We start from the raw sequence: 19,594 nt of genomic DNA, 5'->3' as shown, positions 1-19,594 counted from the left end.
CAGAATCTGTCCATTTTATATACACAAAGGGATATGAATGTACATGCATACATCTCTCCATAAATGGTTGTGAATTTAATTCTTGTACATAATCCAGGAAATATATTGTCTTATTTTAAGTATATATGGTAAGCTGTATTATTAAAACTTGGGCATGTCTTTCAGTAAAAATAAAAGCTGCAAATCAGAAAGTACATCTGAGGCAGTTGTTTCCTTAAATCATTAATACTGGTATAAAAATACCAACATGGAAATTCTTTAGGAGTACACAGATATTTCAGTAATATAGTTGTGAATTTCTAAAATTATTATTGTTATTAGTGTTGAACTTTTATTTTATTTCTTAAAATCATATTAAATTTTATTAGGAATATTCTTGATAGCTCAGTAATACTGGAAAGTTATTAAATAATTAGAAAAATCATATTCTCTCACCAAAAAAGGTCAGATGGTAAAAGGGGGAAACAATGGCATTTGTTTGTTTGTCTGAGAACAAGTTCTTGAAATTAATATTTTCATTTTTATGTAAGATACATAAATAAAATATGATTGTTTACTATCAAAGTAACACAATAGAAAGATAGGAATAATTTTGAAAGAATTCTAACCATTTTGAGGAAAACCAACCAAGGAAAGTCTGCAGTGTGTAAAATGGAGTACGCAATTTAATGTCACAAACAGGAATACAACATTACTGACTACATGTGGAACAAGCCTAATCTTGCCTCTGTTACTTTCAGATATGTTAGGTATTTTTGGAGGCTGCTTTCCAAGTACCAACTCAGAGATTCATATTCATTGTATCATAACTTTTTCCCTTTTTCAGGCTTTGTTTCAGAAGTTGGAAGAGTAGTTGGGTTGGAAACATGTTTGCAATGTGAACATAAAAAACAAGTTTGCTCTCCAAAGAGCCAGGTTTGTTGATTTATGTGGCTCATCCCAGCACTTGGAGGTAAAGATATCTGAGACACTGGGGCAGTCTGGTCAGGAGGTTTACCCTTGCAGGGATAATTCCATGCCAGTGAGAGACTGTCTGAACGCACAAGATAGACAGTTTCTGAGGAATGACTCCCATATTGACCTTTGGTTTTAACACATGGGTGCACATATAATTGGGTGCAATAGCACACACACATGCACACTGCACACAGTCTTTCAAAACTACTGCTAAAAGGCAAACAGGCAAAGTTTTTGGTGCTAGGTTTAGCAAAGTTCTTCATTGCATAACCTATTCTCATGGCCATAATCTTCACAATTTTTCTTAGGAGTAAACAGGGTTGTAGACTGGTTGATTATCCTTTGCTCTATGTCTAATATCCACTAATGGGTGAGTACATACAATCTACAACAGCAGAGGCTAGGAAACAAAGAGGATCCAAGAGAGACATACAGGGACCCCAGAAAAGGGGAAAGGGACAAGATTTCCTGAGTTAATTGGGAGTTTTGGGCCAGAAGGGAGGGAGGTAGGAGAAAGAGGAGGAGAGAAAAGTGGGGAGAGAGCAGAATAAGAGGGGTCAGGAAGGTCGAGTTGCGGGAAGAACAGAGTAAGCAAGGAAAGAGATATTTTGATAGAAGGAGCCATTATGAGCTAAGAATCTATGCAATAGTGGAGAGGCTACTTTAAATGCCCTTCTGCTACAATAAGATCGATGACTACTTCAAATGCCATCATAGAGTCTTCATCCAGTAGCTGATGGAAGCAGAAGCAGAGATTCATTGCTAAACACTGAGCTTAACTCCTGGAATCCAATTGTAGAGAGAGAGGAAGGGTATGCAAAGCGGTCAAGACCATACTGGGGAAACCCACAGAAACAGCTGACCTGAGCAAGTAGGAGCTCACAGAGACAATTCTGACACCCGGGGAACCTAAATAGGACTGAACCAGGCTTCATGAGCATGGGTATCCAGGCCTCATGAACATGGGTATCACATGGGGGGCTTGGGCAATCTTTGGGGCTGCTGGCAGTGGAACCAGTAATTATCCCCGGTTCATGAATGGGTTTTTGGGAGCCCATTCCCTGTGGAGGGATATTCTCTCAGCCTAGATACAGGGGGTAGGGCCTAGGTCCTGCCCCAAATGATGTGACAGACTTTGAAGTTTTCCCCATGGGAGGCCTCACCCTCTCTGAGGAGTGGATGGGTAAATGGAAGGACTGGAGGAAGAGGGAACTGGAATTGGTATATCAAATTAGATTGTTTTTAATATAAATAAAAATTAATAAAAAAAGAAGTAAACAGGAAATATTAAAAGCTTGTATATGCAGAAGATAAAATATCTTTTGAGTGGGAAATATAATAAACACTCTGAAAACCATCAAAAACTATATTGGTTTTGAGAAGAGATGAGGTGGGTCTGTTTCCCCTATGTAAATGGGAGAATAAATATGCTTCTGGTCAATCTTCTCTAGTTCTAACATTCTCCTTTGTGATAACATTTAGGGCTCAGAGCCCTTTTTTTCTACTCAAGCTTTCTTATCTCATTGCCAATATATACTATACTAAGTAAACCTTTGATTATTGGATAATGAGAAAAGATACATGAGAAAGATTTCTTCCTTCAACAACATGTGAAATTAAAAGTATTATTCTTATAATATAGAAAGTTTTAAATGACAAAATACATGTATGATGAAACTTGGGACACTGAAAATAATGATTAATATCCAGCTCAGCATCTACCAAAATGCACTTGGTATTTCTCTTGTCTCCTTTGGGTTGCATTTTTCTCCCCTCAAAATGTGATCTTGTGCAACTTATAAAAAAATCTGTAGTAGGTTAGCTCTTTATGCTATATTTTAAAATTCCCTAAACTCTGACATACTTAGTGCATGAAAGAAATTGATTTACAGTTTAAGTTTTATATTAACATAAATAATTCAAGGAACATTGTGCTTTTAAAAGTATTCAAAATGGGGAACATTTATGCTCCAGCTTTCATTCCATAATCTATAAAAACAAGAATATTTTAAACATGTTTATCAGTCATAGTTAAGTAGTTTCTAGCTTTAAAAAATATGCTCTGCCAACAGAACAGTAATGTTAATCAGGTTTTCCTTAATCTGTGTGGTGGTCCTAGTTAGTCTATGAAAGATGTGTACGGTATTCATTATGAGGCCCTGAGGGCTTTACAGACATGTTTGAAATTCAGTCACACTGCAGGATCACATGTTGTATCAGTAGAATTTTGTGATAATGAAACAATTTAAAATGTTTCAGTAACCTGTCCTGTTTCCACATTTATAAGTTAAGCCTTTGAAATCTTCACTCCTGCAGGGACAATGAGTTTAAGTGAAATTAAGTGACATATTCACACGGAACATGTGTATATAGTTCACATCGTTTGGGTTCAAGGGTTCCAAAGCTAAGAGATCCAAGTTAAAGATATTGCTATGTATTTCATAAGTCTTCACACTTCAGAAGGTCTTTTCTGTTATAAAGAAAATTTGATAAACTCCTTTCTAAAGAGACAGTTCTCTAAATTCAGACCAATTTTGTGTGGACATTGTCTGCTTTCAGACTATTAGCTTCCTACAGTAATGAATTTTGAGACAGTGACTATTCTGAAAAGCACTTTCATGGAAGGATGGGCACTCATTTTTTTTTTTTTTTGCCATTATTCAGTTATTATATGACATGTAAAGAGAATGGCAAATCTTTACATGTTACAGAAATGAAGCATGCATCTGGCATGGGAAAGCTGCTGTACTTCAGTCTGGAAACAAAGGGCATATGTTGGGTAATGATTACTTCAAAAAGAATCACAAAAAAAGACAGTAATGATTTAGAAACTGTCTCTGAGGAAATTGATCATTCTCTTTGCAGGAGACAAAACAGCCTTCATTTTTGTATGCAAATTCTTGTCAGCAAGTACATTACGGTGTAATACACAATGTATGATCATGCTATGAGATTATTTTTGCTTGGGGACTTTTTCACATTGTTTTGTTTTTATTTGAGTCAAAGCATTGTCTTTGTTTTGCTTCAGACTCTGGCATGCCCACCATTGGCGTACATATTGATTTGCTTACCTTGAGTGTTACAGATGCAAACATTTGGTGCTGGGCTGGACAGGAGCATAATGCCTTTTAGTGATTTCATTGTTCACAGGACAGGCTCCTTCTATGGTTATTGTTGTCAAAAATGAGTGGTTGAGTTATTCTATGCATTTATGTACTATTTCACTGTTTAACCTTCTTCCATTTATCTATGTACATGTTTGCTATGGATATAGATTTAATATTATATCTTTCAAGTATTTTCTTGAAGCCTCCATATGCTTCCATGACAAAATACAAGTGATTGTGTGGTTTAAATAACATAAATTGACTTTCTCACATTCTTAGACCGTGATCTCTTAAGGTTTTTGTTCCAGTGAGTGGTTGCTGCAGTCAGTTTTTCTCAAAGTGTCTACACAGTAGAGAAAATGTGCTTCCTGGTGAGTTTGTTTGTTATTCTCTGAGTATACTAATTTCAACAGACTGAGGCCCTACCTTCCTGTCTTCACTTATCAAATTACCTCCTAGCACAAATGCAAATAACTCCAAGAAAATCACCCTGGAGATGAAGACTCCACATAGACACTTGGGTGTGTCTGACCATTCAGGTCAAAAGAATACTAATTTTTCAGTTTATAAAAAGCATTTGTCATTTGGACAAAATATTGATGCATTCTTATGCTTCTGGTTTAAGTAATAGAACTATACTACATTTATCTTCATCAGGGCTTTAGTCTCTGATAAAAATGAGGTACTATTTTCAAAACCTCAACTTTTAGAAATTTGGGCTGTGAATACTTTCTGAATAAAATATTGGTAACTTTCAAACAAAGTTTTTTTCCGAAATACTTTCAGAATAAAGGGTTTGCAATTTTAAGAAATATTTAAGCTTTACCTGATCTCAAGATGCCAAGTTTTTTTTATCACTGATTGTATCTTTCTAATTAGAGAGAGAGAGAGAGAGAGAGAGAGAGATATGAATGAATGCTTCATCAATGAAGAATACAGCAAAAAGTTGTCACCCTACCTACTGGATCTCAGGCATGTCATGCAGAATGCAATGGCATTTGAAGGTTTAGAAGCCCTCACACTTAGGCCTGCTCTCAATAGAGACACTGTAGTTATGACTGTGTTAAGGTATATTGCTGGAAGCTTGAATAGTCAAGAAGTTTTCATTAGCTTATAATATCCTGAGTCATGGCAAAAACTATTGAAGTCACTTCATTAAATTTCTATCTAAAAAGATTTGGCCTGGTTTATTGCATTTTCCAGATGTAATGAGGCTGGAGAGGGGATTACAGCCCAAAGCCATGGACACCACTGAGAGGTTCAGCTCACCACAACACATGTGAAAATGCTCACCTCAGAGCATTATGCAGACACTCTACTCAATGTCTGCAGCTTTAAATCATCCTTTGTTTAGAAAGTATTGCCTTTTCTCTGGGATCAAAGGTTGAAAATATCACAGTTCTCAAGCATCAAAAAAGAATGCAATCATATGATAAAGAGAGGTTTGCTCTATCTGTAAAATATTTTTTGTGCTCATTTCCATCAATGAAAGTGATGCATTTATTTGATTATATTGATGTTAAAGCTCAAATAAGCCAGGTCAAATATTCTCACATTGAATATTTAAGAGTCTTTGTGAGTATACTTCATGCTACTACTTAAACTATGAAGGGATTTCCTCACTGAAGATAAGATAAGGAAATAACATTAAGATGAACAAATACAAAAATTAAAATGCATCAGAATAGCCTGCATGACTCAGTAACCAGAGTATTTTGCATGTACTGACAATTTTATCATTTTCATTACATTTAAAATGTAGTGAGACCACACATGTCACTGTGAACTTAGATCAACATTACAAGACTAACCATTCCCAACTATCCTATATTTTAATTTTCTGAGAGTATGTCTGTCTCTTAAATGATAAAATACCTTGAGACCTTGAGTATTGATGCATTCTTACCAGAACGTGGATGGTCACCTGTCTGAGAGTATGTCTGTCTCTTAAATGATAAAATACCTTGAGACCTTGAGTATTGATGCATTCTTACCAGAACATGGATGGTCACCTGAGAAGTAACACTTCTCTGCCTGAGAGGGTCAGGGAGAGCATCATTGGCCACATCTGTGATTCTCACAGCTATTTTATACTGAGAAACTGCTTCCCTGTCCAGTGAATTCAACAGCTTTATCATTCCTAACACAAAACAGTGAAAAAATTGTCATCTTGGTATTAAGAATTTCAATTAATATCATATAATAACCTATAGAAATGAAGTCTTTGTTACAGTAACAAGTAGATTTTACATGATATAATTAATTGTTGTTACATTTATGTATCATTGTTTCTATCATTAAATCATGCCAGATGTTAATTCATGCATTAGTCACCTACTGTATATGCTTAGGCATTTGGAAGAACATATGTGCAAAGGCTTTCTGAACTTCAATATATCAAAGATCAAAGCCTCAGTGCTCCCTCTGTTGCTGCTAAGAATTATGGATGCCGCTAACAAAGCAAGGTGAACACGATGTAGCTCAAGGGAAGGCTTCTGATGAAAAGTTTCATTCCTATGATTTCTAAACAAGCTACATTCTAGAAGAGATCCTTCTTTTTCATTTTATTTTTTGAGAATTTCATAGATGAGTACACTGTGTGATCATAATTTAAACCCTTCACTGTTCCCCATCTAACTCCTTCCATATTCCTCTTGAGCTTATAACTTCTTCTTTTTAACTATTATTATTGTACATAAATAGATGCATTTACATTGCATTTATATACACATACATTTTATATGTATACATGCACAATGCACTGAATCCAATTAGTGTTATATATATATATATATATATATATATATATATATATATATATATATACACATATATACATGCTTTTAAAGTTGACCACTTAGGATTAGAAAAAACCTACCAGGGGCTTGTCCCTGGAATAAATTAATTCTTATTAATTAATAACAGTACTTTTACATTACCTGAATCTGATTCAATGTAAAATTTGGGTGGTATTCCAAAGTTGCCTCCAACAATGGCATATTGTACATTGTTAAATGGCCAGTCTCCATCTGTATATGCAATTTTTCCAACTAGTGTATCAATTGGACTGTTTTCAAATACACTGAAGGTAAATGCTGTCATAGTTCCACTAGGATTAAGTTCATTTATACGGCTCACCCTTAATATGATTCTAATGATGGCTATGAAGAAAAAAATTCATGAGTGTAGTTAACCAATGATATCCCCTCCTCAACAATTCTTCCTTTATAACTAAAACATGCTATATTTTACATGCAGAGATTTCCCAAACATGTTTATACTGATGTTTTATTAGTAAATTATTTACTTTTAGTTATAGTACACTTGAAACTAAGTTTAGCACAAAAATAATTTATTGGCCAATTGTTAATACTATCTAAAGCAGGATAAACTGGTTTCTTGTTTAATATTTTAACATGAAAATAGTACAGAAAGATTATGTTAAATTGTCTTCAAGTAACTGCAAATTTCTGAATTCAACATTTGAGAAGCACTATTTCAACCTATTACTAGTTTTATGTTGGCTTTCAGTTTTTAAATATTAATATATAGACTAAATAAGTAAATTTAATTATAACTATTTAATACATTATAATAACTTATGATTGGAACATTTTTAACTATGACAGAATCTAAGAACCAATATTTAAGATAATGTGTATCTTATTTAATTTAAGACAATAAAGTTACAACTTCTTACTTGAGAGTACAGGAATTCCTTCATCAGAGACTCTTACAAACAATGCATATTTAAAGTCCATTCCTGAAAAAACACTGTTATCATAATCTAGATGCATAGGTCCAATCTGTAAATGAAATATAATATTAGTTTCATTTTGATTACATGCCTATTTTGCCTATTATGGATCCAAGGTGAAGATAGTAAGCCAATAAATAAAAATGTCACTTTACAATATTACTGTCTAGTAGTATTTTATATCCTATGAGCCACAAGCACAACCCATATATGTAATTTTAGTTTAAAGAGTAACCATACTAAAAATTAAAAACATATGCAATTAATTTAAATAAATTTATTTTTATCCTATTAGGCAATACTTTATTTTATGCAAATACCTTATTCAGGCAAACATATTTTAAATTCAGGCAAAAATATTTTAAATGATATTATTTCACAAAGTAACAAGAAGGGAAAATAATAAAGACACAGACACTTATTTGTTAATAATCTGGATGAGATCACCATTTACTTCACAGTTGTAGTACAACCCAGAAAAATTGTATTTCTGGTGTTCAAAGGTCTGCTTAGCCACTGGCTTCCATCGGACAGTTTGAACTCTTTCTGATTAGCTCTGTCTATGAAACTACACAGTGATGTGTGTATGCCCAGTCTTCCACCAGCCATCACATCATGAGAAAAATTGTCTACATTTCTGCACCACACCATGCTGCTACAATATGATGATCCACAAGTGATGGTAAATGGATTCTCAATTAATGAAATGTTCAATTAAGAATGGTTTAGTTGGACCATAATGTTGAGGGACATATGAAATTACTGTTTTGTATTTAAGAATTTTTCAATAACATTATAATAAACTTACTTCATTTTTTCCCCAAAAATAACATAATCTGTCTTAGAATTAATAAAAATAATTTCTCAAGAAAAAGACTAAACTTCAAGCTTCAAAATCAGGTAAATACAAGACTTGAGGTCAACTCTACAGAGGTGTTTAAGCACCTCATAATTTTATCTTTAATTTTACTCTCCTAGATGGATGTACAGGGCAGACATGATGTCATTAGGATATTTAATAGCACTAAATCTGCAGGCAAAGCAATCTAAGAGTCTTCTGTCCACATCTCTTTCATAATCATGCAATCCTCACAACACTCATAGTCTAGATTTCATCTGAGATCTTCCAACAGTTTACAGAGAGCATTTGATTGCTGTTGGCTTTTCCAACTTATCTGAGGTCCATTCCATGCCATAATGTCCACATTAGGTATTTTCCCTAACAGTCAACATTTATTATTCAGGGAAATTTTGTGTAACAATCAAGTGATTAGTTGGCACAGAAATATGTTGCTTTTTAAGGATTCTATAGTTTTCTGAGACTCACAGAAATGAAAGTCTACGGAAATTAACCAACTGGCAGAGAGGTAGTTTCTTTAGGAATTAATGAAGATATTAGGTGGTATCTGAATTTAGGTCATGGTTAAAATTCTATGCTCTTCCTCTAAGTAGATAAAATGAGGTGAAATAAGTAATATCAATATCACTAACATCAATAACTCAGTTAATTCATAATGATGGTGCTTTACTAAAATTACTGCCTATGCTAAACCTATTTGAGTTTGAGTATAAAAGTAAAAATAAATCTAACATTGAAAGGAATTATAGGTACTGTAAGAAAATAATCAAGGCTGGTACAAACATTATAGAAATACTGTGAATGACAGCAATAGCATGGAAGGCAGTTGTAAAATCATGACTCTCAGATTCATGGTTCGAGATTTTGATATTCTAATGACAAGAAATAAAGAAGAGAAGTTTTATTTTCCTTCAAACTACAAAATCAATTTCTTTATATTTTGAAAAATATAATATTGAATGACAAATTGCTTCCTATGCCAATGTATTCAAGGCAATTTCCCACTTTCTCTTCCATCAGGTTCACTGGATTTGGACTTAGGTTGACATCTTTGATGCACTTGGACTTGAGCTTGTGCATGGTGACAGATATGGATCTACTTGCATTCCTCTTCATGCCAAATCCAGTTAGAACAGCATCAGTTGTTGAAAAATGCTTTCTTTGTTCCATTGTATAATTTTGGCTTCTTTGTGGGAAATCAGGTGTTCCTAGGGGTGTGGATTTACGTCTGCATTTTCAATCTGAATCCATTGATTAATGTGTCTGTTTTCATGCAAATACCATGTGGGTTTTTTTTTTCTGAACAGCTTCCTGAACAGGACACAGAATCAACTAATCTAGGCTCATAGGGTCTCAAAGAGACTGAACCGAAACCAGGGAGCCTGCATGGGAGTAGTCTAGGCATCAGCATACATGTAATAGTTGTGCACTTGGTCTTCTTGTGGAACTCTTAACAGTGTTAGCAGGAACTGTCTCCTACTTTTAAAATGTATGAATTTAGCCTGACTTTGATTTTATATGTATTGGAAATGAAATTATATATATATATATATATATATATATATATATTCTATATATATCATCTATCTAACTAGTTATGTATCTACATACATACATATATACTCACACACACACACAAACACATACATACATATATACTCACACATACACACATACGTCTAATTGATGAAAATATTTGAGCTGATGCATATTAGTAGATACTATAATAAACTATGCATGCTTGTTTTAGTTATATTCCTTGTTAAAACACATTTAACATAATTATCAAAGGTATTTCAACACATTCCAATTGAATACACAATAGTTTATCCTAAAACTGTTGTTCTAAGAAATTCATAACCTTCTGAGTTCCGTTCTGATGATGAAAATTGCATTCCAATATTCATCCTGAAACAAGCTAGGGTTTCAGCAATTTAAGGTTCAGTTGAAAATACAGGAACAAATTCTGCCAACAGCTATTTGAACTACTGCAGTTCATTAACAATTTTATAATAACAAAAATAAAAATGTTTTCTTCTAGCTCAGGTTAATCACAGGGCCACAGTCAGAGAGTGACTTTATGATACTTACTTTCAGTTCACTGTTTTTCAGAGTAAAGGTTTTATTTGAAAAGGTGTCTTTAATCAAATGATAAGTTATATTGTTGTTGGGAATAGTTCCATCCCGATCTGTACAAGTGAGGGACACTAAAGTGGTGTCAACTGGGATGTTCTCGGGAAGTTCAATTCTGTAATGAGAAAAACGTGTTATATATTGAACTTGATTTAGGCAGATGATTAAATTTAATATATCATGGGAAATGATGTACACATAATTTAAATAACCCTTTTGACAGTAAGATTTTTATAGTATCTAGAAAAAAATGCCTAAGACTTGATTTAACATTTGTGATGAGGACCAAGGGAAATGACAGTGCTCTTATGCTAGATTTCTGAACAGCAAATTTAGCAAGACAAAAATATGTCTCGACAAATGATAATTTGTTTTATTCTCAGGTTGATAACTCTATATTTGCAAATCATAAAGTACTATGTGAGCTTATGAAATGGCCATTCTGGTTCCTTCAAACTGGTACTATAACATTCTCCCCACTTTAGAAAAACAATCATTAGAAATATTGACTACTTAGGTTTGCTTAGTTGAGAGCTGGAACTGTTGATTCTATTTGTGATGACAAAACAAAACAAAACAAAAAAAAAAACTTGTTAAGAAGAAACATGGGAGAGAGGGTTTATTTATTTATTTATTTATTTATTTATTTATTACTTTTTCTAAAGTTCAAGGAGATCGAGCCCATTATGACATAGAAGTCATGGGAGCACGAATGTGATATATCTGGCCATATTTAGTTTGTGTGAGACAGAGAGAGCCATGAGTGCTGGTTGCTAGTGTTCAGCAATTTTCTCTTTCCTTTAAAGTCCATAACCTAATCTTTTACCTTTTATGGAAGCAGAGGAAGCAGACATGTCCACATCAGTTATTCTATGATAGAAGCTCCTTGTCAGACACACCCAGTACTGTCTCCAAGGTGATTCTCGATCCAGTAAAACTGACAGCCATTGTTAACTATTCCACTTACCAACTTTCACATTTTCCTGTGTATATACCAGTGTTCCTAAAACCTCTGCACATGGCTTGTGGGAGGTCTACTGGTAGATGGAATGAGAACTGATATTTAAATTGAAATTCCTGATAGGATGACTTGAATGTGGAGTGTCATCTACATTTGTATCTACCTTCTCTCCTGTGTTTAAAAGCAGAACATAACAAGATCCCAGACACCTAACCGAATATGCAAGAATCCCTGTGCCAATGCATGGATCACAATAGGTCCACCAGATTTAATGGTAGTTTTCATCAATGCAAAGAAAGGCTCATTGGGTTGAAGTTACATTGCTCACAGTAATTCAGTGTTATTAGGCTAATGCAAACAACTGCAATAGAGTTACTCATCAGTTTTGGGAGGATGTTTCTAACTTAATATTAGATTACATTTTAGCATGAAACTCAAATTGACAACAAGTTGACAAGGAGAAAAGGCTGTGAGGCCTCAACTCTACACATACACACACACACACACACACACACACACACACACACACACAAATAAATAAATAAATAAATAAATAAAAATAAACTACAGGTAACTAAGGAACATGGAGAATGGGTGAAATAGTTTGTCCTAGCAAATCAATTAATAATGTCCCTGAGACATTATTCATACACACCGAGAATATTGTATTTATACATGTGTATATATACATGCAGATGATAACAATGAAAAATAAGGTCATGATTTGAAAAAGAACAAGGAATGGTGTTTTGGAGGGTTAGTTGGAATGAAATGAAAGGGGAAATGTTGTAATTATAATTCCTCTAATTAAAGAAAAGTAAAATAATCACTTTAGATAAAGTGCTAAGATAATATTCCACAAAGTTGTGTTTTCATCAGGTCTAACATATCTGCTTTCTTAAACAATTATAATTTATTTAAAGTGAAGACTTTTGAGTTGCATAATTTAAGTTGTGACAAAACACAGTGCAATATGGTTATCTGTAGTCACCCTACTACATATTAGCACCTCAGAATCTCTGCTCTCCTCTGGCCCCCACCATTCTCCAAGACCTCCAGCAACAATCAGCGACTGGTATCTGTCAGTTCACAAACACTGAATTTTAAAACTCAACAAACGAAACCTATTCCTTTTATATGGAGGCTGGTACTATGTCCTATTATTCTTAAGTGATCAAGACATGCCTACATTATTTATATCCAATGTCCTCTTTAAGGGAGAGACAAATTACTCAATGGAAGACTACCCTAAACCCGTTTCAAGTTATGAAAACATTATTTGTGTGATCAAAGTAAAAATTTCCAGTGGTCTGGAGTGTTCATTGTTCAGCCTACAAGACAATTTGTATCACACTGTAAATAGCTGCCATCATTCTCCCTACTTGATGTTTAGATGCTGGGAATACACATTTCTAACTTCCCCCTGCAAACAGATGGAATATTCCTTATCTGGAATCATGTTGACTTTCGAGAAATTCTAGACTTTAGAGAATCTCGGTATTGATTTTTACCTTTTGTGACAACAAATGAAACAAGGTGACGTGTCCAGTCAGTTGAAAGCAGAGGTTGTGTCATGTGCAAGGACAAAGAGAAAAGTCAAAGCTCTTGTTTATCCTAGGATACCTGATGCCCTCTCATGCATTTGTGTTTTTTTTTCTCTATACAAATGTCCAAAGTAAGATGCAAAAATCACTAACTTGACTTACACATAAATAGTCTGTGAGCATCGTGGAGGGTTGTCATTTACATCCAGTAGAATCACTGTCAGTGTCCCAGTTGTTGAATGTGTTCGCTCATTATCATAAACTCTGACATATAATACCCAAGACTTTGGGGTTGTTTCATCTTCGTAGTCTAAAGGATAGGCAACAGTGACATCTCCCAAGTCTGCAAGGCAGGCAAATTAAGATGTGTTTGCCATCCACAAGATAAAAACGTGACATGAACAGAGTACTCTTCGGGATAAAATATGGGTAAGTTGTTGACTTAGTGAAGTTGTAATCATGTACATATAAGATATAGGGGCTGAATGTGTGACAAAAAACAGAAACCACCTGTATTACACAGGGCCTTTCACAGGAAACTAATGGCAACTACAATGTAAAACACACAGTTAAGCTTAGACTTAACTAATGCAACACAGGGCAGGCAGGCTTCTGAACAACTGATACTATCATTCTTCCCACCAGTTTAGTCCCTGAGCTGCATCAGCCCCAAATAAACACACAACACTTATATTAATTATAATACTATTTGCTGTTGGCTTGGGCTTCTTATTGGCTAACTCTGTCTTAATTCTTAACCCATCACTATTAATCTAATATTTCCATGCTGTCTTATCTTACTGGAGAGATGTCTCACTCGTGTCCTTTCTTCCCTGGGCTCACATGACGACTCCTCTCTGCCTACACTTCCCAGGATCCTCCTTGTCTCCTCGTCCCACCTGTCATTCTGCTTCATTGGCCACAGTGCTTTATTCTTCAACCAATAAGAGAAACGTATGTACAGAAAATGTCCCCATCAGAGAAAACTGGGGGTCCTGGAGAAGAGTGGTGTTTGGGATAGCATATAGCAAAACAAAACAAAAAGTAAAAAAGATACTTCTGGTAGGAATTAACTTCCTACATATTTGTATTATATATGTACTAGCAGAACATGAGAGAGCTTCAGAGGTATATACTACTTTACAAACTATGGTATGTAATTAACTTTTGTATACTATAAAGTATACTGCTTCCTTACCACATCTCTCTTGTCTGTTCTCCTTCTCTAGGGAATCATTATTTTTCCAGGTACAAACTTTGTTAATGATTTATTTGTTTGTTTGTAATTATGCAAAGTTCTAGGGAAGGGAGGTAGGAGTGAAGTGCATGCAAGTGCAAGTGTCTCAGAAGACCAGTGGAGGACATGGAGTTCCCTGGAGCTGCAGTTATAGGTGGCTGTTAGACAAGCAGTGTGAGTGCTGGAATGGATCCTGGATCCTCTTAAAGAGTAGCATATACTCTAAACCATTAAGTTCTCTTCAGATACCACATAGGAGCTTTTAAATTTACATTTAGTGTTTTCAATTTTCCTAAATATGCTATATTTTATTTTGCATAAATATCAGATATTTTGCATAAATAACAGATATTTTGAAGGAATATCTGTTTAGAATCTAACTAACACTCTTACAGTAAAAAAGACTTTTTTTCCTTTTTTTTTAATTTAAATTTGAAACAAGGTTGTTTTGCATGTCAATCCCAGTTCCCTTACCCTCCTATCCTCCCTCTATCACCCCCACCAAACCCCATCCCATCTCTTTTCTGCTCCCCAGGGAGGGTGAGGCCTTCCATGAGGAGCCTTCAAAGTCTGTCATATCATTTGGAGCAGGGCCTAGGCCTTCCCCCCATGTGTCTAGGATGAGAGAGTATTCCTGTAAGTGGGATAGACTCCCAGAGTCCATTCATATACTAGGGATAAATACTGATAAGACAGAAACAACTATATTTAAAAACTTTGTAATAGTTTACTAAAACATCTGCACTGATTTTCACTGGGACCTTACTTTGGAAAAAACCTAACTGCTTGTGTTTTATTTTAGGCCTATTTTCTTGAAGAAGTGTTGAGTATTAGTCGTATTTTTGTTTCTAATTGACATCTCCAGGAATTTTGCTATATAATCCAAGTACCTTTTATTCCTTTCTTTGATAACCATTATCCCTTTCTCCTTAATGGAAAGCATAGTTTTAAATATTCAAAGTTCGTATAAATGTTTTTTTTCTGGAAAAATAAGAGATTAAGTACATGATCTCATTGTTTCCCAACCCAAGGTATACATCAGCTCAGCAACAAATCAAGTTTCAACATCCTAAAGTGAAAATCCTGGTACCAAAAGTCTTATTCAAATTGCACTGGTTGTGTCAATACTTTTTATAAAAAGTTATTAAGTACTCCTTGTCATGTCTCTTTAGTCTCCCTGGATCTGAAAAAAAAAATCCATTTATTCATTGAGATTCCTATATATGTGTATTAAAAACTTAAGTTTATTTTGATACTAGCAATTTTACATCATTGCTGTATGTTTTACCCAAATTTCCTACTTCCCACTTTTATGAGGCACACCTCAGGTAGAAGAGACCAGCCTTGGTTCATCATCGCTCTCTCTTTGTAAGCTCTGCCTTGCCATGCTTGCATTCCCCCTATGGGGCTATCCTCTATCCATCCTTAACTCCACACATGGGAATCTTTACATTGAGTTGATGAAAGTACACATTGAATTGTATTCTATTCGTTAATGCCTTCAAACTAGGAGAAATATCTCTTTACTCTGTCTTCTCACTTCATGCCTAAATTGCCAGAGACACAGTCAGCTTCTCAATCTCCGAGCATCTGAGATGCACTTGAAATAAGAAGTGTTGCACTCAAAAGGACTGAACTCAAGTTTACCTATGTCACAGAATTCAAATGTATGTGTGTAAGTTTTAAGGCCCTACCTCTGTTCCCTTTCATAGTGGTGGGAGAAGGAAACAAAACTCCTCCCCAGCACTACATTCAGCTGGAGATTGGTTCAGTAAAATCTCAGCTTTTATGTTTGTAATAAAAGAAATATGACATAAAATAAGCATTCTGTTTATGATAACTAATGTTCTGTTTTCCATGGGAAACTGATTTTTCAGAGAAAGGTCATAAAATAAGTTTGCAGTCCAAACTTATATATCTGGATTGTGAAAAATTCTGCCAGAGTAGTTGGACATAGAGAACACTTCCATACTTTTAACAAGGAAGGAAGGATTACTACTTCCTTTATAAAACTATGCTAAGTGCTCTCATACATATTTTAAATATCATTTCACTCAGATATAATGACTTCAGAGCTTAATTTAATGAATGAAATACTTTATAGTATGCTTTCTGAAATGGTTAACCACAAAATTATTATACCTTCATTTATTGCAAACTCTTTCTGTGTACCTATAATTTCATAATGTACAGCATCCTCTATATCTCTATCTGTTGCTGTGAATTTGGCCAACTTTGTTCCCACAGGCAGATTTTCATTGATATTTATTGGTGAATCAGGTCTGTATCTAGAGGGCAAAGGAGAAATTTTTAGTACTCAGTGAAAACAAATGACTCTTTCCATTAATGTCACTTAGAAAATATATGAAATTTCACGAAGTATATATCTTTTGTTACAATTTACAGCCTCTGAATTCAAATAACTTGAAAATTGGAATGTATAAATTAGACACTATTGATGTATTTCGAAAATGAGCTTAAACAATATTTTATCCATTCTGTTCCTTTAGTTCTTCACCTTACTGAGAAATTATAAATTATAACAGATGAGAAAATACCATGAATTCTTCAGCAATAACTTTTCCTTTTACATATGTTTGGATGTATATCCATGTCAAAACTATTTACTGCCCCAATTCTCTTGAGTGGTTACATTGATCTCACAGTATAAATATACCAATGTTCATTTCTATATTACTTTTCTTTTTCATTATAAATAGCAAAGACATAGGAAATTTGAATTCTATTCCATGGAAAAATGATCTTTTTCTGTAGTTTCAAGAGAAAACATGAATGAGGTTAATTTTGTTTACTGCGCATGAGAAAAGGCAAAGAGCAATGCTATCAAGCTCATAGAAATTTGCTTTCAACGTCACATTGATATTACAAGAAATTTTGCAATGAAAAGAAAAAACACTGATCTTTATCTTTCAATAAAACAGTTTAAATGGTTAATTTGAACACTTAAATATTTAGATTAAACATTGCTTACATCAGAACTGGACTCTCATCATTAACATTTTGGATGTTTATAGTGATGGTGCCGACGCATGACTCCAGAGACAGGTTGTCTCTATTTCTCACAGCGATTACTAACTGGAAAAACTAAGAGCAAAAGACAAAATGTTTTAGTTTTTCACTTTGAATGCATAACACATGTTATAAAGAAATGTTTTAAAAGTAAAATGAAAGAAGCCAGGAAACAGAAACTTACATCATTCCTAATTTTCTTAACATTTGTTGAAAGGGTTATCTCCTATTTTTATGTATGTATTTCTGCAACAAATTCTACCTACTAATTACCATAGATTTTAGACTATATTTTTATACATCACTTTACTATATTGCAGGAAATGTGTGTTAAATTTATTGAAGTACTAAAATAACATGTTAAGTCTCATTGTTTAGAAAAATATGAAGCATATTGTACTTTTAGAAAATATTGATAAGTCATGAATTTTCATCAATTTGAAATATGTAAAAATTTCTTTAATGTAAGATTTCTAGAACAACTAAACAATTGTAAAATATAGTCTTACAAGATAATAAGGCTAATAAATTTTGATTTTAGTTTTTATTTATTAAAGTTAATTCTATAATCATTAAGCATATTAAATGTAAATGCAAAAATCTTATCAAATCCAGTGACATCTTCCCTTATTGAAACTTCTTTTCAGGAATATTTCAAATGAGTGAGCATAAATTAAATTAAATTCTCATTTGATTATTTCCCTCGTTGTCTTCCATATCTCCTTCTTTGAAAGTTAAACGGATTGAGGAATAGATGGCAGAATAGTGAAAAAAATATAAAAGTGAACTAAAGGCCTTCCACAACAGTCATATGGACAGCTACTAAAGACTATCCTATTGGATATATTGGCACAAGCTTTCAGTTCCATCACTAGAGAGACAGAGGCAGGTAGATCTCTTTGAGTTCCAGGAAATCCTGGTCTACATAATGAGTTCTAAGACACCCAGGGATACACAGAGAGACTGTGTATTAAAAGAACAGCAAAACGAAGCTTTTAAAATAAATGTATGTACATATATATAAAATAGTTTAAGTACCTTAACTAGACGACATATGCTAATAAATAATTTAAAAAAAAACTGTATCAGGAATGGCTTACCACTTTTTAAGTCAAGTAGGGCCCTTCACATTTTCAAACATTATAGAATTTTGCCATTTCATATTTCATTTGATTCACTGACAGAATTTGATACTAAAACCCTATTACTGAAGACATCACATATTTGAGTTATTAAAATCTGTATAATTTAAGCAAGCCCTGATATGGAACTGCTAATCTTATTGGCTGTTTTTCATGGGGTTACAAATTGTTCTGTGTGCTGCTGCTAGAGGAGAAAAGAAATCACCAGTCTCACCCAGCTCTATGTGTGTGTGTGTGTGTGTGTGTGTGTGTGTGTGTGTGTGTGTGTGCCCGCACATGTGTGTGTGCATGTGTGTATGTGTATATGTGTATATATGTATGTTGTGTATAAGCGAGTGTGGGTGCGTGAGGGTATGTGTTCATGTGTGTATGAGTGAATTTGTGGTGTGTGTACACAAGCAGGTGGGTGTGTATGTGTGTGCATGTGGGTTGTATGCATACATGTGTGTTTGTGCATGTGTGTGTGAGAATTACAGAGAAAGGGTTCATGAATTTGAATGGGTGCAGGTGAATAGGACATGGAAGAAGTTAAAGGGAGGGCTGGAAAAATAATGTAAATACATAATCACCTATGGAATTCTCAAAACATAAAAAATTAAAAGCATAAGAAAGTGTATTTGAAACAAAGAAACCTATTGCTTCTTTATATTTTGCATACTAAGAAAGCATTCACTATGATAGGCATCATATCCTCATGAGAAACACAGTCATACAAATCAAAGAATGATGAAATTTTATCTAATGGTGGTTTGACTGTTAGATTATATATTTATACAGAGCAAAATAATAGATAAGTGACAAGCAGGGAAGATGTAACGCTTATATTAAACATTTGGTCTGAAAAATCTGCAATATGTTCCTTTCAAG

At 34.0% G+C, this 19,594-nt stretch overlaps 1 protein-coding gene across 1 annotated transcript in view; it reads right to left on the bottom strand.

Moving 5' to 3' along the window:
* Positions 1–19,594, bottom strand: part of LOC127214538 (cadherin-related family member 3) — an 89,566-nt gene that overhangs the window by 27,976 nt on the left and 41,996 nt on the right. The window contains exons 10-16 of the mRNA XM_051174919.1: positions 17,548–17,660; positions 16,698–16,843; positions 13,481–13,661; positions 10,772–10,928; positions 7,765–7,870; positions 7,004–7,225; positions 6,059–6,204 (exon numbers count right to left, since the gene is read on the bottom strand). Coding sequence (XP_051030876.1) covers positions 6,059–6,204; positions 7,004–7,225; positions 7,765–7,870; positions 10,772–10,928; positions 13,481–13,661; positions 16,698–16,843; positions 17,548–17,660 — 1,071 coding nt within the window. The remainder of the gene's footprint in view (positions 1–6,058; positions 6,205–7,003; positions 7,226–7,764; positions 7,871–10,771; positions 10,929–13,480; positions 13,662–16,697; positions 16,844–17,547; positions 17,661–19,594) is intronic.

This window comes from Phodopus roborovskii, unplaced genomic scaffold, assembly GCF_943737965.1.
Source record: "Phodopus roborovskii unplaced genomic scaffold, PHOROB, whole genome shotgun sequence".
NCBI classification, from domain to species: Eukaryota; Metazoa; Chordata; class Mammalia; order Rodentia; family Cricetidae; genus Phodopus; species Phodopus roborovskii.
Note: the sequence above shows the minus strand (reverse complement) of the source record. Positions and strands in the feature narration are given on the sequence as shown.